Source organism: Canis lupus, chromosome 32, assembly GCF_003254725.2.
Source record: "Canis lupus dingo isolate Sandy chromosome 32, ASM325472v2, whole genome shotgun sequence".
Classification (NCBI taxonomy): Eukaryota; Metazoa; Chordata; class Mammalia; order Carnivora; family Canidae; genus Canis; species Canis lupus.
The window spans coordinates 13,341,469-13,366,536 of record NC_064274.1 but is presented as its reverse complement, the minus strand read 5'-3'; the positions used below and the strand labels follow the sequence as shown (position 1 = coordinate 13,366,536).

The window sequence follows — 25,068 nt, the reverse complement described above, 5'->3', positions numbered from 1 at the left end:
TGGTTCCCAAGTGCATTTTAACTGGCAAGTTCAATGAAGATTTGGCATTGCACCATTTGATGAAAGCAGAAAAATTAGGTTGCCAATTACATATGTGCCCCTTATGTGCACTGAATTCCCAATGAATGATGAGCCAAATTAGAAATTCTTCAGTAGTGATACCTAAAAAGTAAAATTAGTGTGTCTAGGGAAGGTAAGGAGATAATTTTTATTTAAAAAAAAAAAGATTTTATTTATTTATTCATAAGAGACACAAAGAGAAAGGCAAAGACATAGAGAGAGAGAAGTAGGCTCCCCAGGAGAGCCCAATGCAGGACTCTATCCCAGTACGGGGATCACAACCTGAGCCAAAGGCAGACACCCAACCACTGAACCACCCAGGCCTCTCAGGAGATAACGTTTCTTAACAATGCTATTAATATAATGAAATGTATAAGACGTTTTAGAAAGTGAATTAACTTTAAAATACTTGCAAACAGGGCAGCCCCGGTGGCGCAGCGGTTTAGCGCAGCCTGCAGCCCAGGGCGTGATCCTGAAGGCCCCAGATCGAGTCCCACGTCGGGCTCTCTGTATGATGCCTGCTTCTCCCTCTGCCTGTGTCTCTGCCTCTCTCTCTCTGTCTCTATGAATAAATACATAAAATCTTTAAAAAATATATTTGCAAACAATATAGAGGAACTATAAGAAAATAAATTAGGTATGCAGATGATGTGAAGGAATATTTGCTATCGGAAAGATAGTGATGACGCTTGAAAACACCAAGATCGCTGATGCACCCGCATCTTTGAGAGGCCCTAACGGCAGCTCCGCGAGGAGGTTGAGCCTCACTAATCCGTGTTGCCCTCCTCTCCTCAGGACAGGACATCCAGCCCAAGGGGACCTCACCTGCTTTGTCAAGTGGCCACGCTACCTCCAGCTGCAGTGGCAGAGGGCCATTCTGTATAAAGGTCTCAAAGTGCCTCCTGCCAGTTCACCCAGGCCTTGGGCCGCCAAACAGCTATGCAACTGCTTAAGCTGGCCCATACGTACAGACCAGAGACAAAGCAAGAGAAGAAGCAGAGGCTGTTGGCCTGGGCCGAGAAGAAAGCTGCGGGCAAAGGGGATGTCCCCATTAAGAGGTGGCCTGTCCTTGGAGCTGGGGTTAACACTGTCACCACCTTGGTGAAAAACAAGAAGGCTCAGCTGGTAGTGATAGCCCATGATGTGGATCCCACTGAGCTGGTTGTCTTCCTGGCTGCCCTGTGTTGTAAGACAGGGGTTCCCTACTGCATTATCAAAGGGAAGGCCAGGCTGGGGCGTCTGGTCAACAGGAAGACCTGCACCACTGTCGCCTTCACACAGGTTAACTCAGAAGACAAGGGAGCGCTGGCTAAGCTGGTAGAAGCAATCAGGACCAATTACAATGACAGATATGATGAGATCAGCCGCCACTGGGGAGGCAACGTCCTGGGTCCCAAGTCAGTAGCTCGCATCACCAAGCTGGAAAAAGCAAAGGCTAAAGAACTGGCCACCGAGCTGGGCTAAGTGGACGCTGTTGAATTTTCTGTACATAAAAGTAATAAAAGGTTCTCTTTCAAAAAAAAAGAAAGAAAGAAAGAAAGAAAGAAAGAAAGAAAGAAAGAAAGAAAGAAAGAAAGAAAGAGAAAGGAAGAAAGAAAGAAAAGAAAGGTAAAGGCCACTTTTCCTCGCTTTAGCCTAATAGAGTAAAAGAAACTTTTTTTTTTTAAGATTGTATTTATTTATTCATGAGAGACACAGAGAGAGAGAGAAACAGAGACACAGGCAGAGGAAGAAGCAGGCTCCATGCTGGAAGCCCAATGTGGGACTGGATCCCGGATCCCGGGACAAAGGCAGACGCTCAACCGCTGAGCCACCCAGGCGTCTGGATAAAAGAAATTTTTAAAAAATTAATTGTAAATTTGTTATTAACATTATGAATTTCTTTCACATTACTAAAAGGTAAATTATCCTTTTGTGACACTGTTGCAACATGGAAGTGGCATTATGAGTACCATAGAGCAAGAAGACTTTAATGGAGATTGAGGCTGAAACCTGCATTTGGTTCAAGATCAAACGCTGATAAGAAAGTGTAAGAGAGAAGGCAGAAGGATTGACAAAGCACAGGGAAAACTCGATTTTAATACGGCATTAACTGGGGCAGCCTCCAGGTAGAGCAGGGTAGAACAGTTTGTCGATAGAATTATCTTTCAGAAATTGGTAATGGTGTGACACATACCTGGTAAATTGTCTTTTTGTGTGTGTGTGGCGGAAATACAGCCTGATAGCAGAAGAGTGGGTTCTGTTCATGTTCTTGCTCTGTGAAGAACACTAAAAGGCCAGCCAGGTCAACTGACCAGGATTTCAGAAGAGAATCCTTGGCAAAAGCTAAGTCCAAATGATTGTGTCTTAATACTCACTGCAATGAGCTTTTTGATCTAGGAACTATGCAGACACCAAGGATCCAACCCACAGACAAATGTCATAGCAAGACTTCAGCTGAATGTATGCCAGTGTCCTTGTAACATGGGCTACCATGTCCCAGGTTTACAATTCTAAACCCATTTAATGGTCTGAGAGATGGTAAGCAGGGGGTGTAGAGAAGCATCACTTGCCCAGCAGCTGAGGTAATCCTGAGTTTCCAGGAAACTATCCAGTTTAGAAAGCTGAAAAAATTTGAAGTTGGGGCAGCCCCGGTGGCTCAGCGGTTCAGCGCCACCTTCAGCCCCGGGGTGTGTTCCTAGAGACCTGGGATCAAGTCCCACGTCAGGCTCCCTGCATGGAGCCTGCTTCTCCCTCTGCCTGTGTCTCTGCCTCTCTCTCTCTCTCTCTCTCTCTCTCTCTGTCTCTCATGAATAAATAAAATCCTTTTAAAAAATTGCAGTTGCAGGAGGAAAGAACTGATACCAACATTAATGTTCTCTGAATTTATGCCTCTATTTTCTAAGGGAAGTAAACTGTATTAAAAATAATGTTTATCAACATAAAACCAAGGGTATTTTTGTAAGCAAATTTACCAGTAGAAACTTTTCCTTTCATATAATTTCCTTCTTATTATTTTTATATCCAGGTGTGATTAATGAGGTCTTTTGGAAAACAACCACAGGATCTCTCACCTTCGCATGAGGTAATTTTCACATTCAAATACTTTTTTTTTTTCTGATTGCAATATTACAAAAAAATATTTAACCCAATTAATTGGTTCATTTGTTGATATCTCTATGGGTTACATCTATCAAAGTGATTTTTTTCTTGAACTTTGGAATTGTTTTGTTATGATTATCCCCAGGCATCTATGTGTTTGTTGGGATTTCATTAAAAGAAATAGAACCTGATACATTTTTTAGAAAAATAATCAGTTAAATCATCTCTTAAAATAGTGTGTTGATAAAAAGCTGAATCTATAACAATAAATCTATAAGTCCTATAAATATATCTAATAGTAATAATAGAAGAACCGAAACAAAGCTGTGATAGTACTTTTGTACTACTTAGGTATGTAGTAAAAATAGGCAATGCAAATAAAATAATCTAAACCATATTAAACCAGTACTTAAGCAGGTTGGAAACTGGTCTTACCATCTGTCAGTTTCTACACTGGCAGTTTCATAAATGAGATCTCTTTTTAACAAAACATCACAGCAGGAGATACAGACATGTGAATTGTAATTAAAATGTGAAAAATGCATTTCCTAGTTTTTGTCATTTGTATAAAGCTACTCTTATATTGTGGAGCTCTAGACATATGAAATTATGCAAAATGAAAGTCATTTTTATTTTGCCAAATCTATACATTGTTTGACTAAAAATTTTTACTCCAGTAATGACTGCACATGCTACCATGAATTAAAGTGTTTTTCCCTTATGTCTGGTACACTCAGTAATGAGATTCAATTATTTTTAATCATCAAAATGTAGAATATGAAGAGAAATAATTTGTATATTTTAATGTAGTCTAGATCTGCTAAGGACTAATTTTATTATTGTAATATTTAACTTGCCATTATATTATGTGAATAAATGAATTTTATTCACTTTCTGGAAAAAATAAACCTAAATAAGATTAATTTTCAGTTCCCATGTTCAACATCTTGGATGTTATCTAGAAATTTAAGTTAATGTCAAAGATAGCAAGTATTCTTGACCTTTATCATTATGGAACTTATTATGTGCATGTATATTATATAACCAAACCCATTTGCATTCTAAACCTATTACTGGGGTGTAATAATGCTTTATTTTGCACTCTCTTCACTTCCAACTTTTCCTCCAAATGTTAACATTTTAACCAACAAGTTGGGTATTGAAGTAGGAATGAGTTATTAAATCACCACGTAGTTGTTTCAAGTATAGCTGTCACAAAATATCCTATCCCATGTGTGCTTCTTACAATGAGATGTTGAAACCATTCTGACTGAGAGGTAAGGATTATGTCCCTTCTTAAACCTGAGCAGACTTTTGTGACTGCCTCCACCAATAGAGCATGGTGAAAATAATGTTATGTAATTTATTTCCTAGGTTAAGTCATAAAATCAATCACTTGTCAGTCACTTTTTGCTTATTCTCTTGGGACAATTGCTCTTGGAACCTAGTCACTTGCTATAGAAACTATGTAGGGGACCACATAGAGAAGAATTGATGCCTTCACCCCTCAGCACCATCAGACAGACTCCACATACTCCACATGTACCCAGTACCAATTTGCAAGCCACAGTAAGTGAGCCATCTTAGAAGTAGACCTTCCAGCTCCAAATCTAACCACTCCAGCCATCCATGTAGAGCAAAGACAAGCTGAGCTGTAATAATTTTTTCACTGCTGCATAATGAATCTGCCACAAACATAGTGGCTTAAATAAAAGTCAATTTATTAGATCACAGTTCTGTGGATCAGATTCTTCAAAGATGTGGCTAGTTCTCTGTTCAATATCACAAGCCTGATATCAAGGTGTGAGCCAGACTGAGTTCTCATCTGAAGGTTCTGGGATATAAATGAGCTTCCAAACTCTTTCTAGTTTTTGGCAAAATTCAGATCTTAGAGTTTAGTTCAAAGGTCTCTGTTTCCTCGACACATGGCTGCTTCCTTCTTCAAGCCAGTAACAGTAGCTTTGAATCTTTCTCATGCTTCAATCTTCAAGTTTCTCTTCCTCCCCCAACCAGAGAAAACTCTGCCAGTAGACATAAGCCAATGGTCAGCTTATGACTGACTTACTCCTCATTATATCCCCAGTGCTCAGCTGAAGCAAAATAATGTGTGCTCAAGGAATTTTGGTGCCTTCTGAATGCTTATGACATCCAAGTTTCCATCTCCAGCCCTGAACTACTAATTCATTTCTACCTACCTCCTTAGCATTCCTACCTCTATATAGAAGCCTTCTGGATTCTTCTCAACACCTGTTGAGGTGGTCTTCCCTATCTCAATATCTGCTCTATTCTTCTGGTTGTTTGTGTTAAAGACCTTTGGGTCATTCTTAGTTTCTCTTTTTCCTTTATAATGCACAGCTAATGTGTCAGCAAATCCTGTTGGCATTATCTTCACATTATATATAGAGTATTCAATCACTTCTCTAAACTTCCACTGCTATGACCTAGTTTAAGCCACCATCATCTTTCACCTGGGTGATTGTGATAGCATTCTAACTGATCTCTACATACACCTCTGTCCCTCACAGTAATATTTTCAACACAGTAGGCAGCATTATCATGGTAAAATTTAAGTCAGATCATGCCACTGTTCTGCTCAAAATTCTCCAATGGCATTTTACCTCAATGAGAGTAAAAATTGTGAGAAAGGTCTACAGGCCCTGCATTTCATAATTCCCCTCCCACATCACCACCGCTATTTGCTGTTGCATTTCCTTCTGTGAATTTAATTTCTGGATACATGCAGGAGTCCCCTTCTCACTTCACTTTCTTTCAGACTTTGCTCAGACGTCATTTCAGTGAAGCCATCACTGGCTGTTGTATCTAAAATAGAAATTCCGGGATCCCTGGGTGGCGCAGCGGTTTAGCGCCTGCCTTTGGCCCAGGGCGCGATCCTGGAGACCCGGGATCGAATCCCACGTCGGGCTCCCGGTGCATGGAGCCTGCTTCTCCCTCTGCCTGTGTCTCTGACTCTCTCTCTCTCTCTCTCTGTGTGTGACTATCATAAATAAATAAAAAATAAAATAAAATTTAAAAATAAAAATAAATAAAATAAAATAAAATAGAAATTCCACCACATGCTCACATCCACTTCTGAGCCCCCTTACCTGTTTTTATTTTCCTTAGCATTTCTCTCATTCTAAAATACTGTATTGTATGCATTTATTCTTGTTTATTGTCCATTTTCCCCACTAACATAGAAGATAATGAGGCCAGGAATGTTTCTGTACTCACTGTGTCTAGAGCAGTGCCTTGTACATAGTGATCCTCAGTAGTATCTGTTAAATGAATAATGAATCACTGAATAATAGCACAAGACCATATATTCAATGACAGAAGCACATACAAAAAGTGCAACAAGGAGATAAGAGGGCTTCAACCCTTTCTTCACTGACTTTTCTGAAAAACAAAAGCAAATTCTTGCCATTTTGTATAAGCTTTTTTAAAAGGTTTTATATAATTCTTTATAATTTCAGTATTTATGAAGCATGTGGTAATTGAGAAATGTGTCTTCACAGTGATTCTAAAAGCAGATGGCAGTCGTTCATTTATTCATTCAGTCCACAAATATTTATTGAGTGTCTACTATGTGCCAGGAGCTAGACAAAGGTGAGTAATAAATATTCACAAATTTTAATCAAGCATTGACAATACACTAGGCTGAACATTAAACTATGGCAAAAGAGAAGTAAAAGATACAGTCCAGACATCTGATAATCTAACAGGAAAGATGAATAAATGAACAGATAATTACTAAACTGTGTGATAAGGGCTACAATAAAGGCAAAACATTTTTAAATATTATGTAATATGGGTATAAATAATCCAAACTTAAGGGATAGGTTGTCAGGGAAGGATTCCTATCTGGCTTATGTTCTAAAATATATATCTTGCTTGATTATATAAATTTTATTAGACAAGTGGCAAGAAAATATTATTCTGTTTTTTTGGGTTTAACAAATATTTGTTGATTTTTTAGTATTCAAATAATCTTGGGCTTGGCAGTCTTACCAAACATTGAATTTATGAAACTATTTTATTCAATTATAATTAACATGGTATTATGTTAATTTCAATATAGTGATTAACAATTCTATATATGAAATTTTTTAATCTACACATGTTATTTTTTTATCCTTAGAAGTAAAATAAGATGGGATTGCTAATTCAAAAGTCTTAAATGGGGGATCCTTGGGTGGCTCAGCAGTTTAAGCCCCTGCCTTTGGCCCCCAGGTGTGATCCTGGAGTCCTGGGATCGAGTCCCACATCCGGCTCCGTGTGTGGAGCCTGCTTCTCCCTCTGCCTGTGTCTCTGCCTTTCTCTCTCTCTCTCTCTGTGTGTCTCTCATGAATAAATAAATAAAATCTTTAAAAAAAAAAGTCTTAAATGTTTTTCTAGATTCACATGGACATAATGGAAAATTCAGTAGATGAAAAAGTCAATTTTCTAGTCAGGTTCTAATTTGTTTATTATTTTTATTTAGTTGACATAAAAACATTATTTTTTTGTTTTGAAGTCCTGTATTCAAACTAAAATGCCTTAATAAAGAATATAATGTATTGTTTTGCAAGAGCATTGTAGTTGGAAAAGTTGTTTAAGTTCTGTGTTTGGTGCATACCCTGTGGCTACTACTTAGGGAAGACACCAATTAGAAATAGCCTAGAAGAATAATCACAAGTTTAAATTAAATCACAGGTCTTCCTGAACTCAAATGATTATGCTAATGTGCATATCTTACTCAATATTTTTTATGTCATAAATTTTTTGAGTTAGTTCTATTTTTATCCATATCCTGCATAAATGACAGCCTCAAAATATAGGTCAAGGTGTTGCTAACTGCTTAGAGAAAGTACACACTTGAAATTTCTTTTCCTAAAGATCAAGCTAATGAAAGATGAATGATTGGACTTTTTGAAATTTAGATGCAAAGTTACAAAATAGCTAAAGGTCTATATCTTATAGATGTAAACACATATAAGCATTAACTGTAAGCAACAAGGATCTGCCAAAAAATGATTTATAGCTAAATTTTTAAGGATTACACCTTAATTTATTTTTTAAAAAAGGTTTTATTTATTTAATCGAGAGAGAGAGAGAGAGAGAGAGGCAGAGACACAGGCAGAGGGAGAAGCAGGCTCCATGCAGGGAGCCTGATGTGGGGGTCTACAGGATCACGCCCTGGGCTGTAGGCTGCGCTAAACCAGGGAGCCACCTGGGCTGCCGGGATTACACCTTAATTTAGATCTTTTAGAAATATTGCATGTTGATAAAATCAGATCATATAGCTATAGGATTAGATTACCTATAAAAAGTCATATTTTCCTTGTATTTATAATATCCAGATTAATACTGTATTATTTGCAATAACATGACTCACCTGCTTTTCCAAGTCAAAGCATGAGAATGTGATTTTAATGTTATCTATTCAATTTGGTATTTTCCTTCTAATAAAGGCACATCTGTTATTCACTGTGTTAATGTTCAATGTACTAGAAAAAGTATGCCTAGAGCCTCACTAACTACTTGAAAAAAATTTAAGGAAACATAAGTGCTGAAGCATATAGAATGTGCTACCATGTTAAATATATGTTCCTTAACAAAAATAAATTTAAAAAGAGAGTGGTTTTACATCTTCAGGGCAATAGCAAGTTATGCCTCAACAATCTACATGAATTTATGTCCCTAAACTTTTTTTAAAGATTTTATTTATTTATTCATGAGAGACACAGAGATAGAGGAGCAGAAACACAGGCAGAGGGAGAAGCAGGCTCCATGCAGGAAGCCCAACATGGGACTCGATCCCTGCACATAGGACTCAATCCCTGGACTCCAGGATCACGCCCTGGGCCGAAGGCAGGCACTAAACCACTGAACCACTCAGGGATCCCATATGTCCCTAAACATTCTTCTACTCAATACTCTGTAAAACTCATAGACTAGTATTAGTACCTTTATATTTTTGAGAGACAGAGCTACCTAATATTTTTTTCTTAACCGCTAAAATTGTTAAGGTGTTTATAGCTATTTAATTCAAGGAGCTGCAAGTATTTAAATTTTTTGTAGAAAATATAGCACTATACAAATACCTCTATACAATGCTTTTCAGAAGAAAGGATTCGTTGCTTTTTTAAAAAAAAGCAACATTTTTAAAAAGATTTATTTATTCATGAGAGACAGACCGAGACAGAGACACAAGCAGAAGGAGAAGCAGGTTCCCAATAGGGAGCCTGATGCAGGACTCCAATCCAGGACCCCAGGATCATGCCCTGAGCCAAAGGCAGACACTCAACTGCTGAGCCACCCAGGTGTCCAAAGCGAATGTTTTTAAAGGTAAATAAAATCTCTCTCCTTTGTTTTCTATACCTTCAATAGTTTCTTCTCTTTTTTCTCCCTTCTTCTTGCTAATCCTCTCTTTTCTTCTCCTTGTTACCTTCTCTCCTACTCCTATTCTTTTTCTTCTTTACCATAATCACAATGGCTACCTCCCAGGGAGGCCTTATTAACATGGTAGATACTGTGTTATTTCTTCAAATGTCTTAATCAAAATGTGTACACTTTGAAATAAACCAAGCAGAAAGACTGCACTCTTAACTAATTCTTTGATTGAGTTAAACATGTAACTTCATTTTTCAGAATTAAGCTACCAGTCGAATACATTATTTCCAACATCTGGAAACCTACTTCTAAATCTTTAGACCAGTGTCCATAGGATGGTATAATACATCTGGCAGAGTTTTTCAGGGAATATATAATGGTAGTTAGGCAGTGTGCTAATGGCATCATAGTAGTAGGGTCACCATTTGAATTCTTTTCCTTCACAATCTTCTATATTCATAGACTAGGCTTGGTTGAAAGAGAAAAAGTATGCTGAGGTAGTACACATCTCTACTTCAAAAAAAAAAAAAAAAAACAAACCAACAAAACAATAACAAAAACTAAAAAGTAGGGTGGGGGAATCATACAACTGACTGTTGCTTAAATAGAAGATACATCTTGGGATCCCTGGGTGGTATAGCGGTTTGGCGCCTGCCTTTGGCCCAGGGCGCAATCCTGGAGACCCGGGATCGAATCCCACATCGGGCTCCCGGTGCATGGAGCCTGCTTCTCCCTCTGCCTGTGTCTCTGCCTCTCTCTCTCTCTCTCTGTGTGACTATCATAAATAAAAAAAAAAAGAAAGAAAGAAAGAAAGAAAGAAAGAAAGAAAGAAAGAAAGAAAGAAAGAAAGAAGAAAGAAGAAAAAAAAGAAGATACATCTTATAAAAAAAGAAAAATATGGTCCTATAGTGCAAATAAGAAAAACATATAGATATAACAACTTATGCAATAAAAGCACATAAAATGTAGCAAGTAAGATCACTGGCTTTTTTTTTTTTTTTTTTTTTTTTGATCACTGGCTTTGCAGGTTGGACAGAACTGACATCATCCCTTACTCCACATTTTACTAGCGGAGAAACTTTGGGTAAGTTACTTAATTTTTCTAGTTCTTAATTCCCACATATATGAAATTATGGTAGTAATAGTAGTTACTATCTTTGGGTGTTTGAGGGAATTAATAAGAAATGTTCAGCACAGAACCTGCATAAGTATTCAGTATATGGTATCTATTGCTATTAATTTGCACCAAAGCCATACTGCTAAATCAGTGAATATATAAATTCTTCCAAATTACTGTGCAACTAAATGCATGTAAAAATAACTCCAAATTACCATCTGTAATCGAAATAAGCATTGAAAACATGAATTACATTTTTTGGAATTGGCCAGAATATTGCTAGCTTTATTTTCTAAACATAATATTTACTAAGAATTAACATGTTTCCAAGTAGTCAACAAATATTCATGGAACACTCAAGATTTGTCAATCACTATCCTAAGACCAGTCTAGATATAAAACAGTAGACAAGGAAGGCGGGATTCTTGCTTTCCTGGAGTTTATTTTCTAGTAGGTAAAAAGGCAGGAAAGCAAAAAGATAACAAATGGGTAAATAGATACAGAAGATAATTTCATGAAATGATTAAATGCTATGAGAACAAGAAATCAAAATGACACTCTGTGTTGTGATTGGCTGACTTCTTTGGTTTGGGTGTGTCAGGAGAGGACTCTCTTTGAAAGTATATTTAAATTAGGATGAATTAACTAGGAGGAGCCGGCTGCAGCCAGCTCAAAGATATTAAGGTAAGAACAAGTTTGCTGTATTCCTAGGTAGGAGGATTAGAAACTAGGCCAATGTGTTTGGACCTTAGTGCTTTAGGGGGAAAATAATGCTCAATTTGTCTTATGCTTCCATTTGTTTTTCCTTTTCTGGATTATTAACCAATTTCCACTTAACTGACGTATTTATTCTTGATGTTAGAACAAAAACATTTCTTTTTTACTCCAAGATATTTACAATATCCCAGGATATGTCCATGGTGTGCTCCGACATTATTAACAAAATTAAAAATATAATTCAATATAATGTGTATGTTAGAGGAAAATATTCTCGTTTTTTTTAAAGAAAATATCATTCCATAAAACTTAAAGAGTTTATTTGAAAACCAATAATTCTATCTCAGTTGTAAGTTTCAGAGAGCCTATTTCCATCTGCAGTAACCAAAGTGAGAAGTGGGGGCAAAGAACACAGGGCTGTAGTATCTTCAGCCCACCAGCATGCAGATCATTTAGCATTATACCACTGTACTGAAGCTTTTACTGCCAGGGATCCCTGAAGAAATTATTTCCATTACTAGTCTGTTCTAATAACCCATTTGCTGATTCAGCTACCTGAATGTAAATATCATAGAAATGACTGGAAAATAAAAGCCAATTTGAAACAGTGAAAAGGGATCTAAAAGAAAATGCTTCCTACATATGCCTTCATTTTCATAACTTTTTTTTTTTAATTTTTATTTATTTATGATAGTTACACACAGAGAGAGAGAGAGAGGCGCAGAGACACAGGCAGAGGGAGAAGCAGGCTCCATGCACCGGGAGCCCGACGTGGGATTCGATCCCGGGTCTCCAGGATCGCGCCCTGGGCCAAAGGCAGGCGCCAAACCGCTGCGCCACCCAGGGATCCCTTCATAACTCTTTATTTAAAAATCTGCTTATCATAGATAAAGGCTTTTGACTCTATTTGAAGCCAATAGAAAAAAATAATTCTTTTATCACATATCACTATACTTTGCTTAAAGCTCCCTATCTTAAATGACAGCTGTTTCACCCATACTAACACAATACATGTAGAAATGCTTCTATTTTTTTATATATGTATATATATTTACTCCAAATTGCCCCAAATAGTAAAATGGCCACAGTGAATTCCATAGCATTACAGTTAAAGTCCTTCATTGTCTATTCTATAGAGGTCTTAGTAGCTTGTCTTGAGGTACAAATGAGATCATGCACTGTTTATTTGCTATACACAGGAGGTGTTTTTCTCTCTGCTTGAGCTTCTGTTCAGTCCAATATTCTCTCCATATATCTGGCCCTCCCTCCAACCCCCAATAGCTTTTTAATATTCCTAGCTGTTGAACTTAAGACTGGCCTCCAGGAAAAAAATTCTTTGTGTGATCTGTATGATTACTATATTAAAGTAAAACATTGAATGAGTAATGTAGCCTTTTGAAATTCACCCCAAATAATATTAGTGATGTAGTTTGATTTTACTGCATTCATATCTAAAATACAAGATTATCTTAGAAATATGATCATTACAAATGACTTTTAAGCTGCATAACTATATATTTCAAAGCTGATCTGAGTAGGTTTAAAAGGCTACAAATTGCAGAGAAGTAAGCAGCTGCCTTCAAAAAGAATTTGTAATTAACAGATCATCATAGTATTGAGTTGAAATTTCATCAAAATTAAAGCTAAAATATTAAAATACTTTTTAAAATATAAAAGCTTAAGGAAAAGACATTCATGATGAAAACATAGATCAAATTTGTGGCTATGACAAATGCCACAATAAATGTATCACTGAAAATACAAGTGTAATATTAAGTGGTTTCCATTTTTTTTTCCTTACATCATATATATGATGTCAGTTCATCCTTTTCTAGTCTGGTAAAGATATGTGCACATTCTGAAAAAGCAGAAAGTTCCTTTAATAATAAAGATTCCTAAACTCTTTTTCCATTAATGCTAATGGTTTTGGTTGAACTTGAATTAGACCTGTTTAACAATCAACATCTAATTTGTTTCCTAGAAGGTAAAGGAGAGCAGATTTTCTTTGGCATATTGCTTATTCTAAATGGGTTATTTTTAAGAAACAAGAGACACGGTGAAACTCGGACAACCGAATAGAAGTTCCTCTCTTTTTTTGATGTTACATTTTTTTTTAAGATTTTATTTATTTATTCATGAGAGAGAGAGAGAGGGAGAGAGGCAGAGACACAGGCAGAGGGAGAAGCAGACTCCCCACAGGGAGCCCAATGCAGGATTCAGTCCCAGGACCCCCTGAGCCAAAGGCAGACACTCAACCACCCACGTGTCCCTTGATCTTATTCTTTTATAAGAGATAAGAAAAAATTTCTGTTTATAAGGGTGTCTCACTAACTGTAACTGGAAAAGGAGGTTGACTCAATTTCTAAAAACTCTTATCAAGGGAGAAGGCAATGACTTAAATCTGACTCCCCCCCCCCCCCCACAACATCTTTTGTCTTTAGATGAAATCAGTATTGAAGGTGATGGTTTTGGCCATTTTGGAGAGTTTTTCAGTTTTCCTGGGTCTTTCCTCTGGATGTAGAAAGTATATATGTTATTAAAGTTTTGTCTTTCTTCTGTGTATCTAATATCAATTTAATTATTTGAACAGCCAAAAACCTGGAAGGGGATAACGAAAGCTTTTCCTCCTAGGAATTCTGACAAAAAGCTAGCAGAAGGTAAGAATTCTTACCGTGGATTTCTCTCTGCAGAGTCCAGTGAAAGTGAGAGTCTCTTTTTTTCCTTTTCTTTTTTTTTTTTAAGATTTTATTTATTTATTCATGAGAGACACAGAGAGAGAGAGAGAGAGAGGCAGAGACACAAGCAGAGGAAGAAGCAGGCTCCACGCAGGGAGCCCAACGCGGAACTCGATCCTGGGTCTCCAGGATCACACCCTGGGCTGAAGGCGGTGCTAAACCACTGAGCCACCTGGACTGCCCTCTTTTTTTTTTCCTTTTCTAAATTTAGATTAGCAGAAATTTATTTGTGTGAACTAGTTCCTCATGTATAGTGACCTTGGTAAGAATTTGTTCTATATTGATCCCTTTCTTCCCAAAGATGATCATTGTTCTCTTCTGTCTCTTTCATCTTGTTCTATGCCTTGAGATCTCAGCTTTGTAAGCATATTCTCTCTGGCCTCTGACATCCAGAAGGTGCACATAATGGCATGAATCTAGTGGCCAGTTGAATAGACTTAGGATTCTGAGACACAAAGTGAGCAGCATTCTCTTTGTCCTGCTGCGCTAGCTCTCAGGGGAGTTTGTCTTAAGGGGTCTTGGTCCTTAAAGGGCTTTTGTTGTCTCAACTTTTGTTGTCTTGTTAGAATTGGAAAAGTCCCATCCCAGTAGCACCTGCTCAGTATCACAGATTAGCAGGTCTGTGACTGGAGGTGTCTCACACCCTTACGGGAAATCAGAGACGGTGCTTGCATTACACCACTTTTACCACAGAGGCCTTTGGTTTCTCGGGCTATAACTGAACCACATAACTTCACTCCTTGTTGAATCACAGAAACTATACCAGGTGAGTTTTTGCATAAAAGAAACTTTATCTGCCGCAAATGAGGAGGAGATCACAGGGAATAATTTCCAAAGTTGTGAGTCCCTGACAAGGATGAATAGGTTCCTTTTATTTAGGGTTAGGATGAATATTTACACAGGAGCAGGCATAAGGTCCCACTTACACCTTAAAGAAACATGCCTATGCATACATCGTACTTATGTATTTGAGGCTTGTGCTCCTCCTTGGGTAGAGATTTTTAGTATTATAATGAGTTAAAGGTAGTTCTTGGTCATTCTAGAGGTCATTCCATGGTCCATCTTCACAGGTGTGTGTTGGAGGGAGGGTGCTGGTTACATTCAAACTGGTCTGGGTGGTCTGGGCCAGCTGGAGTTCTTGTCTGGGCAATTGCTATTGCTTGAGGGGTGGTTTCACTTTCCGTTTGCCTAAGTTGAGAGATAAACTGGAAAGAAGAGCTTAAGGAAAAATGTGGGACAAAGGTCTGTGAGTACAAGCAGGTGAGCAGTAAAGGCCTGGTATTAGGGTCAAGCTGGTGACTAGGCAAACTCTGGGTGTGAACTTTCATGATCTTGTGAGGGATGCATCTTTTGCACCCTCTCTTGGAACCACTCTTATGTTCGTGGTTTGAATTGCTATTGAGAGTAATATAATATCCTACTTGTTGGGCAGCCCCAGTGGCTCAGTGGTTTAGTGCCACCTTCGGCCCAGGGCATGATCCTGGAGACTCAGGATCGAGTCCCATGTTGAGCTCCCTGCATGGAGCCTGCTTCTCCCTCTGGACATCTGTGCCTCTCTCTCTCTCTCTCTCTCTCTGTCTTTCTCTGTGTGTGTGTGTGTGTGTGTGTGTGTGTGTGTCTCTCATGAATAAATAAATAAAATCTTAAAAAAAAAAAAAATCCTACTTGTCAATGGCCAGATGATAGATCCTTTGAATTGGCTATATTTAAAAGAAAAAAAAAGTTTAGACCATTCTGATCCTAAGCAAGGGTCTTATTAGTACCTATGGAAAGATCAGGTTCAAAAGTGGATATGAAGAACTATAATGGTTAGCCTTAGGGGCTGATTTAATAAAATGAAAAAATAGAAATTAGAACAAAAATAGTCATATTTTTGAACAAAATAGTCATAGAAATGTCCATAGTCAACACAAATTCCCCTTCTCAAAATCTAGCTCCATCTGCCTGTTTTAGCTTCCTTTTTTCCCTACAGGATTTACTGAGAGCACTCCAGCCTAATCTCTAGGCTCAGGATATACAGATTACTCAGGTAAATGCTAAAAGCCAGGAAGTACATTTAGCAAACGTACCAGAATAAACAATAAGGCTCATTTTGTTAGATACCATATCAGGCTCTGTTACTTTCAGACCTTCCTATGCAATATCCTTTGCAGTTATATCCTAGACCCCCATCCAAAGAGTTTATGTCTCTTGGACAGCAGAATACAGAAATCTCTTGGTTTCTATCTTAGCTGGAAAATTTCTCCCTGATATAAAAAGGCAAATTTAAAATAGGTTGGTTAAGTTGACAAATCAGTCTCTAAGTATTATAATGGAAAAGGCTGCCCAGTTCTTTGAAGATAGCTTATAGGAATGCAGACAAAATAAGTAACAATTCTTGGTTTACAACTTTTTAGAAAAACAAAAGTATAACTCTGAAAGCAACTCTGTCTCTTCACACTGTTTCCTATTTGCCTCTAGACATTTGTAGATACTGTGAAAAATCAGGAAATTGAAAGTATGATTGTAAATGTACCACAAAACTCCTTTGAGAAAACTTGGATAATGTGTCTGTGTCTTTGTGATATAGATTCTTTTAACCTCTGGCTCTAGGACCTAAGAACCATTTTTTGAAATGCAAACTTTAGGGAGAAGTTTTTCATCACAAGGAAAACAAAAGTTAGGCTAATAAAGGGCCTTTTTAAAATAGAAGTGCTGGAAAGGTTCTCTTTCAAAACTCTAGACCATGGCTTCCTTAAGATTACTTGTCAAGTACAAATACAAATCTTAAACATCTTCTCCACATATATTAGTAACTATATGGTCTCTATGTTTATATGTTTATGTGTGTCGATATATGTATGTTACAAATGTGTGTTATTTTTCTACCTCTAAAATTAATTTGTACAGAGCCTTTTAATTGCTTTAAACAATCACGCACTTATATCAACTTAGTATTCATAAAAATTCTCAAAAATATAATAGAAACTAACCCAAATTCTTTTCAGGTTCGTGTGATCTCAGATATTATTTGGTATTGAAACTAGTTTAAGTTTGTTAAGTTTAATTAAAATAGACATGTCTTTAGAGCTCTCATAATTAAATATAAATTTTTATTCTACCTAGGCTTACTAAAGATCACATAAATCCATGTTAAATCTCTTTAAAAAATTGGTCAGCAAGAAAAATAGCTTTGGATGGTGGCTGACTTTCAAAAGTTTCACAAAATTTTCATGAGTAATCTAAATATAATTGTTGGGAGCAAATGCTTACAATAGATGTAACTGGCATAAGAATTTTTAGACTAATTTTTAAGCAATAATTATATTTTATAGTATATGTACTTACAAATTGCTTCCAAAATCTTTCTGGTAACTTGAAACTTTGGAGTTTTGCTAATAAGTTAAATATTGGAAATTTATTGAATATCTAAAATTATTTCCAAATAAGATAAAATAGTGAAACATTAATTACTGAACATAGATTTATGTACTTTTGACTTCCTATTGCAAAGGAACTAAAGATAAATTTGGGCCTGTTAGGAGACATGACTTGTGCCACATTGAAATATGCTATTAAAAAGAGTACATGTTTCCAGAAATTACAATATATATTAATAAATTTGCCAATCTAAAGAATGCTGGTGTAACAGACAATTCACAATTGCTTACTTCTTCTTCTTTTCTGTTTTTAAGGTTTTATTTTTAAGTAATCTCTATATTCAACATGGGGCTTGAACTCACAACTCTGAGATCAGAGTCTCCTGTTCCACTGACTGAGCCATCCAGGTGCCCCCACAATTGTTTACTTCTTAGTTTCACTAAAATTTAAAGTTTTTAAGGGTTAAGGTTCTAATTAACATGTATTTATAACTACTAGCAGTAATAATGGAAACAACTAGATATGTAGGGAAAGGATATGTTTTTGGCTAAGGAAAGGTATGAGGTATGGAGATGCATTTTTGTTAAGGAGAAAAGAAAAGTGAATTTGTCTTTTTTAAGATTTTATTTATTTATTATGAGAGACCCAGAGAGAGAGAGAGAGAGAGAGAGAGAGGCAGAGACACAGGCAGAGGGAGAAGCAGGCTCTAGGCAGGGAGCCTGACATGGGACTCGATCCCAGGTCTCCAGGATCAGGCCCTGGGCTGAAGGCCACTGAGCCACCCGGGCTACCTGCATTTTTCTTAAAGTAAAACTGTTTATTGCAGAATGGAAAAGAAGAGATAGAGAACAAAATTAAATAGAAAATTGAGAAAAGAAAAAGAGAGAGAACCTTACCTTGTGTAGTCAATTTGACTAAAATTGAATGAGCTTGTTATGAGTTATAAAATTAAGCCTTAAAAGTAATCACATACTGGGATGCCTGGGTGGCTCAGTGGGTTAAGCATCCAAATCTTTATTTTGGTTCAGGTCATGATCTCCGGGTTGTAAGAGAGGTCCCAACTCTGGCTCTCCACTCAGTGGAGAGTCTGTTTGAGATTCTCTGATTATCTTTCCCTCTCCCTCTGCCCCTTCCCTGCTCTCTCTCTCTCTCTCTTGCTAAAATAAGTAGATAAATCTTTAAAAGCAATCATGTACTTACAGAAAACTAAGCCTTGATTTTCTTTCATCTGCTGAAAAGGACAGTTTTCTTGGATTATTGGTCTATAACTGATAAGAGATTATGAAACATTTTCCTTTATCTTTTAAATAATCTTCCTGGAAAGCAAAGGTTTGGTGATTTATCAAAATGATTTCCTGTGCTCTTTCTCATCAGGTCTTTGTTTACTTAAGGAAACTGAATCTTCTTAATATTAAAAGAGTTATGTTTTGCTCACCATTATGTGACCTATGTATTTGCCTTTGAAATCTTTTCCTGTTACTTTGTTTAAATAAATAAGTAATGCTTCATAATGATCTTTGATCTTATTTAGTTAAATCTTCAAACCTTTTGATGCTTTTGACAAACTTCCCCAGATCAAATTCTTTTTTTTTTAAGATTTTATTTATTTATTCATGAGAGACACAGAGAGAGAGAGAGAGAAAGAGGCAGAGACACAGGCAGAGGGAGAAGCAGGCTCTGTGCAGGGAGCCCGACACCGGCCTTGATCCCAGGTCTCCAGGATCACACCCCCAGCCGAAGGCACCACTAAACCACTGGGCCACCAGGGCTGCCCCACAGATCAAATTCTAAATGAAGACTTTTTGACCTCAAACTAACTTTGGGATATCCCAGAGTGTCATTGGAACATCTGAAAATATTTGTACTATCTCCCCATGAAAAGAGTGCTATTACACAATTAGATTTATGGTAAATTACATGGGAAGCATTGTCTAATAAGTGATGATAAGCCTTAGATGATATTGTATGGGTGAAATGTTATTAATATGTGTTCTAGGACTTGTGAAATTCCTAGAAATCTGATATGTCCCGGTAAAATATTTTTACATATAATTCTAGCTATTGTCTTGAAGTAGTGTGTCACAGAAAAAAGCAAATTTCATTGTTAATTGCATTATAATGAACTCTCGTGAGATCTTTACCATGGTTGTTTTAAGTCTTTTGTTCATTAAACAATTTATTGGTTTATACCAATTGGAAAAATGCTTCATCTTTAGTGTGACTCAAGGAAAGAACACTGAGTACAAGTTTCTGATAACTTTTAAGATTAGACCATTAAACTGAGTAAGACTATAATGGAAAAACTGGATTTATAAAACTGCTAACAAGAGATCAAGATCAACAAGAATTAACTACATGGGACTGAATAAACTAATGGTGATTATAATTGTTATGACTTTTTTTTGAAACACTGCTGAATTTTTTAATGTTTTATTTTTCCAGGTTTAGAGGGGAATTTTCTCTTTTCTCTTAAGCTACCTATATGACTTAGAGCAATTTGGTAAAATCTAGCTTTGTGAACAAAGATGAAATATTTATCTTTTTCTTCCTGCCTAATCCCACCTGAATTCTGAAACTCTCAATGAGCATTCTTATTTTCATGGTAATATATTTATTTTCATAAATTTAATAAAAATCTGGTCTTGTAATAGGATAGAAACTGATTATATTATCAAGGCTTTGACTGGAGTGTCATATTTGAGAATGTGCATAAAATCAGATATGCCACACAGCTTTAAAGAACTAAGATTGACTTAATGGAGCCAATAAAGCCCCTTGGACATACAACCAGGCACCTTGCCTACTGGGTTCCCAGCAGACTTACCAGGTGAGTAACTAAGGTCGCTTCCTGGCAGGTGTAGGAGACTTATAAGATATTTTGGGGACCCTGAGAAGAAAGGAAGTCACTGCAATCTATTAAGTATTTCAGGCTGGTCTGATAGCAAGCCTTTGGCTTGGTTTCCTAGACTTAGGGGCTTTTAAAAATCCTATTGAGGTTTTTAATGAAAAGTTTCAATAAAGCAGATTTAAAGGAGCCTATATGATCAATCACTATTCTTGCTGCAATTATGTAAATAATCAGGCCAAATCTATCTATCTATCTATGTATCTACCTACCTTTAGGACAAATTTATTGAAACTAGACATTTTTTAAACATTTTATTTATTCATGAGAGACACAGAAAGAGAGAGGCAGAGACACAGACAGAGGGAGAAGCAGCCTCCCTCCCAGGAGCCTGATGCAGAACTCGATCCCAGGACCCTGAGATCATGACCTGAGCAAAGGTATATGCTCAACTACTGAGCCACCAGGTGTCCAGAGACTAGATATATTTTGCAAACAAATTAGTTTTACTTATAATTGCTTTTGGTAAAAATGAGGATGATAGAAAAATCCTGCTTCAGTAAAAACTACAATGCTTATGTGGATACAGATTCTAGTCCTGTTTTTCTATTCATGCTAATTTATCTTTGAGGTTTTTTTGTTTTGTTTTGTTTCTTTTTTTTTAAGATTTTATTTATTCATTCATGAGAAACAGAGAGAGAGAGAGAGAGAGAGAGAGAGAGAGAGAGGTAGAGACTCAGGTGGAAGGAGAAGCAGGCTCCATGCAGGGAGCCTGATGTGGGACTCAATCCTGGGTCCCCAGGATCACACCCTGGGCCTGAAGGCGGCGCTTAACTGCTGAGCCACCCAGGTTGCCTGGTTTTGTTCTTTATAAACTGGATAGGAAGGAACCTAAATTCTTCTAGTTTCCTCATATGCCTACAAATCTCCAAACTAGCACTTCAATTTTCTCCTCCTCTTCTGCCTTGCAATCACTGAGAAATTAAACTGCCTTTTCCTGAAGCCCTGCAAACTGGCTAGAACACTTGGTAACTCACCACAGGGCTCATAGTTAGACCATCTTTTGCTGTATGAGCAGCTCAGAAAGTTGACTGGTAGGCCCCTTGATATCATCAGAGCCATTCAAATGGCAAAGCAGGAAGTTCTGTCAGATTGCCATTGCCTGCTCTCACTGCATCTGAAGATACTTTGAAGCAGACATCTAGAAGTTTCCTCAACTGGCAGTTCTCACGACTCAGACACTAAACATTAACTTCTGTTTTTCTTTTGTTTCCATAGAAATACTTCTTGTTAAGTCCCTGATGGCTTGCTTTCACAATATAGCCTGACTTTGGGACCGCCTCCTGAAATGAGACACGACTGTTTAAGTGAACTGACCTGACCCATTCTCCAGACTAAGACTACTTCATTGAGGTATGAAGCAATCTATCAACTATGCTTCTGGATTGTGAAATTTCTTTTTTGAAATTCCAAAAGAGGAACTGAAAGGGAGAAGATTTTGTCATCTCAAGATAAGCCTCTTTGGCATATTGATTATTTTAAACTGAAGAAACAGAAGACACTGGTGAAGCTCTAAAAACTGAGTAGAAGTTATCCTTTTGATAAGGGAAATCTTCATTTATAAGCATGTACCTAATGACCAAATCTTTAGAAACTCTTATCAGTGACGAAGGCAAGGACTTATATCTGAGTGACAACATTATCTTTATTTACTGTGCTTTTCCTGGTAACCTCACATAACATACTCCCCACCCCTAACATCTTCTTTTGTCTTTAGATGAAGATAATATAAGATGATGGCTTTAGCCATTTTAGGGAGTTACTCAGTTCCACTGGGTCTTTGTCTCTTGTTCTTGTATTAATCTGTCTTACATAATTTTAATTATTAGACCAGCCAAAGAAGGTAGAAGAAATAAATGTTTTCTACCCCTGCAAAGGCTGAGGTTGAGGTCACCCGGTGAAGACAACTTGGTATGTATGTGGGTATGTGTGGAGGAAGAGCTGATTATTTGCATTTGAGTCATTATTTGCCTTACGCAGAATATAATTACAGCTATTAATAATGATAGTAATATTAACAATTTCCATAAATATCTTTTTGTATTTCTTTCTAAATTGTATACTTATAGTATTTTTCTGTTTTCTGTCAGTTAGAATTAGCTGTACAGAATTTATAATCAGGCACAAATATTTGAAAGGAAAATAATCACTTTTCCTGGAAGTGTCTTTGCCTCTTTTTTCCCAGCCTTCATGGACGGTACTAGAGGTAAAAGTGAGAAGCAGTAGATGGAGTATGTTTTAGTTAAAACGGAAAAGGAGCTGGCATATGTTATTCCATAAGTCTTCACAGCAGCCAGGTGTAAGAGACATTTTTGCCTGTGTTTCATAAATGGAAACATGAAGTTCAAATAAATTAAGAAATCTACATATGAGCAAGATTCAAATTGAGGAGATGCAGTCCCCTGCTAAACCTGGATGGGGTTCAAATAAGGTTGAGTTATGTAAGGTAAGCAGAGATGAAGGGGGAAAACATCCGAGATGAGACTGAGATTGGTTCTTAGCATTGCCAGCTGATAATATTTATCAAAGTTTTACAAAAATGCAAAGGCCAATTACCTAATTCATTAGGCTGGTTATATATGTAACATGAATGTTAGCAGCTAAGAGTTTATTATGAAGAATTTATTAACCCTAGACCAAAAATACTGTGTTTCTATAGGTTTTTTCCCCCTAGCTTAAGTGAGTGTTCATGGTATTATGAATGCTTTTTATGAAGCTTTTTTGATTCTGTAGTGTTTCCATTTATGAAAGATGTATGCATCGCATGAATATTAAGTGGGGAAGTAATCTAAATATACATTTTAAGAAACCTGCTTTCCCATTCAATGGCAGTCTTCCTTTAAATTAGAAATGGATAAACTTAAAGATAACCTTTTTTTCACTGGTCTGAACATCAGAACCAGGGCTTTGTTAGAGAGAATGGTAATTGTAGACCTTCAGTCAATCCTGGCAACTGCTCTATTCTGTTATCAGCATTCTAGCTCAGTCTAGCAGTCAGAATAGAGAGCATGGGAAAAGCGACCTTGAATACTGTATCTGCCCATCCTTCTATGGAAGATTTGTCAAACTCGACAAATTTTGCAAAACTGTAAGGCTGTGCATATTGAATGGAAAATTTTGAGAATTCAGAGCAGATAAAGATGCTTTTCAGATCTCAGTTTCCCTTCCTCCCTGACAGGCCATTCACTATCATCTGATCTTTCTTTATTTTCTTGGTCTTTCTGACATTCTCTCTCTCTCACTTTCTCTTTCTCTTCCTCCCTCCCTCCCTCCCTTCCTGCCTCCTGGCCTCCTTCCCTCTCTCTCTTTCTCTCTATCCTCTCTCCATCTCCCTCTCTTTCTCCATTACTACCAAGACATTTCATTTTATAAGGCCCTGTAATACATCACAGTTTCCATACTTTCCCACTTTTAACTTCCTTTTTATTCCCTCTTGCTTTTTCCTAAATGGTATATAAACATAAATATTGAAGAAGAACTAAATTTTGAAAGCAATAAGAGCTACCCTGAAACATTTAGACCAAAAGCAATTCACCTGAGCTGAACAGGCTGCAAATTAGGCATCCTGGTCAAAGGAACAGGAGAATTTGAAGCTAGTCATTTTCTAGAAGTCTTATAACCAAGAACCTAGAACACATAATCCCTCCCATACTATTATTCACTGATGTGTTTCATGGTGCAAAAGCCATGGACAAGTCTTGGTATTAATCCCATTCTTTCAGGTCCTTTATTGGTCCTACATTAAGCCCTAACCTAATTTTTCTTCTAATGAGAACTCCAAGTTATCACCTCTGGAAAAAAATGCAATCTAGATTTGTGAAGAATCCTATCTTGAACAGATACTAAGGTACTCCTAACAGATACTAAAGGTACTCCTGAACTTTTTTAGTTGAATACTGGAAATCAGAGAATCTACAGTAATACCCTCTGAAATCATACTAAGAAGTCAAACTCCCTTAGGAACATGCTGGAAATTTTAAGCAAATGTAATTCCCTTGCTGACACTAAAGGAATTATAAAACCTTTGGGAAAACCTAGTTGAATAAATGATATTTCATAAAATGTTTGGGTTTTTCCTGAGTGAGAAATATTTCACCTCTTTTCAGTCTGGCTTTCTTATAATCTGATATACTTAAGGCCTTTGTGGTGAATGGATAGAAAGCCACTTTGACTTTACTCCATTTCAGGAGGTGAACCATCCCACTTCAATAGTCCTTTCTACTCACATAGTCTGAGCTTTCCAATTCTTGTGATCCCTTACATTTGACTCATGCTATCTGTCAAATTTCAGTCCTTAACAGTCTCTTGCCACAACTTAGGCATCAATGGCTCTATTCAAGATATAATTCCTGGTATTTCTCTCCTCTCCACCAAAAAGAGGAATGTTAACTTCCTCACTTCAGATTTTATAATGGAATTGAAACATTGGGCCTACTCCTTTTGTAGGGATTCCAATATGAGGAAGATATAATCAGCCCTTGTTCCTAAACCAAAATACTCCCAAGTCTCTCCATTAGTAAAAAATTTGGGACACATATCAAGATCAGCAATTAATATTGAGGCTTGCCAAGGGTAACATCCATGAAAATATGAAAGACAAGATTTATTTCTACATTTTAGTGATCTTTTATCAACTAAAACAATGATGCTTTCCTCCTTTAAACTTTAGTCTGACTCTAGCTTTTATAACTACTGAACAGGTATAATTAAATGAAACAAGA

The 25,068-nt window shown here is 36.9% G+C and overlaps 1 protein-coding gene and 1 non-coding gene across 2 annotated transcripts; both read left to right on the top strand.

Annotated features, from left to right (window-relative positions):
• The first annotated feature begins 700 nt into the window (after window positions 1-700).
• LOC112647485 (small nucleolar RNA SNORD24) lies at window positions 701-775 on the top strand. Its single transcript, XR_003128343.1, has one exon. It is a non-coding gene; the product is annotated as a small nucleolar RNA SNORD24 (small nucleolar RNA).
• On the top strand, window positions 743-23,613 carry LOC112644284 (60S ribosomal protein L7a-like). The gene is given in 8 exon segments (XM_049104882.1): window positions 743-962; window positions 965-1,668; window positions 3,068-3,124; window positions 6,657-6,747; window positions 10,541-10,597; window positions 13,938-14,004; window positions 20,094-20,269; window positions 21,566-23,613. Coding segments are annotated over 2 exon segments (780 nt in total). The 3' UTR covers window positions 1,525-1,668; window positions 3,068-3,124; window positions 6,657-6,747; window positions 10,541-10,597; window positions 13,938-14,004; window positions 20,094-20,269; window positions 21,566-23,613.
• Window positions 23,614-25,068: the final 1,455 nt, after the last annotated feature.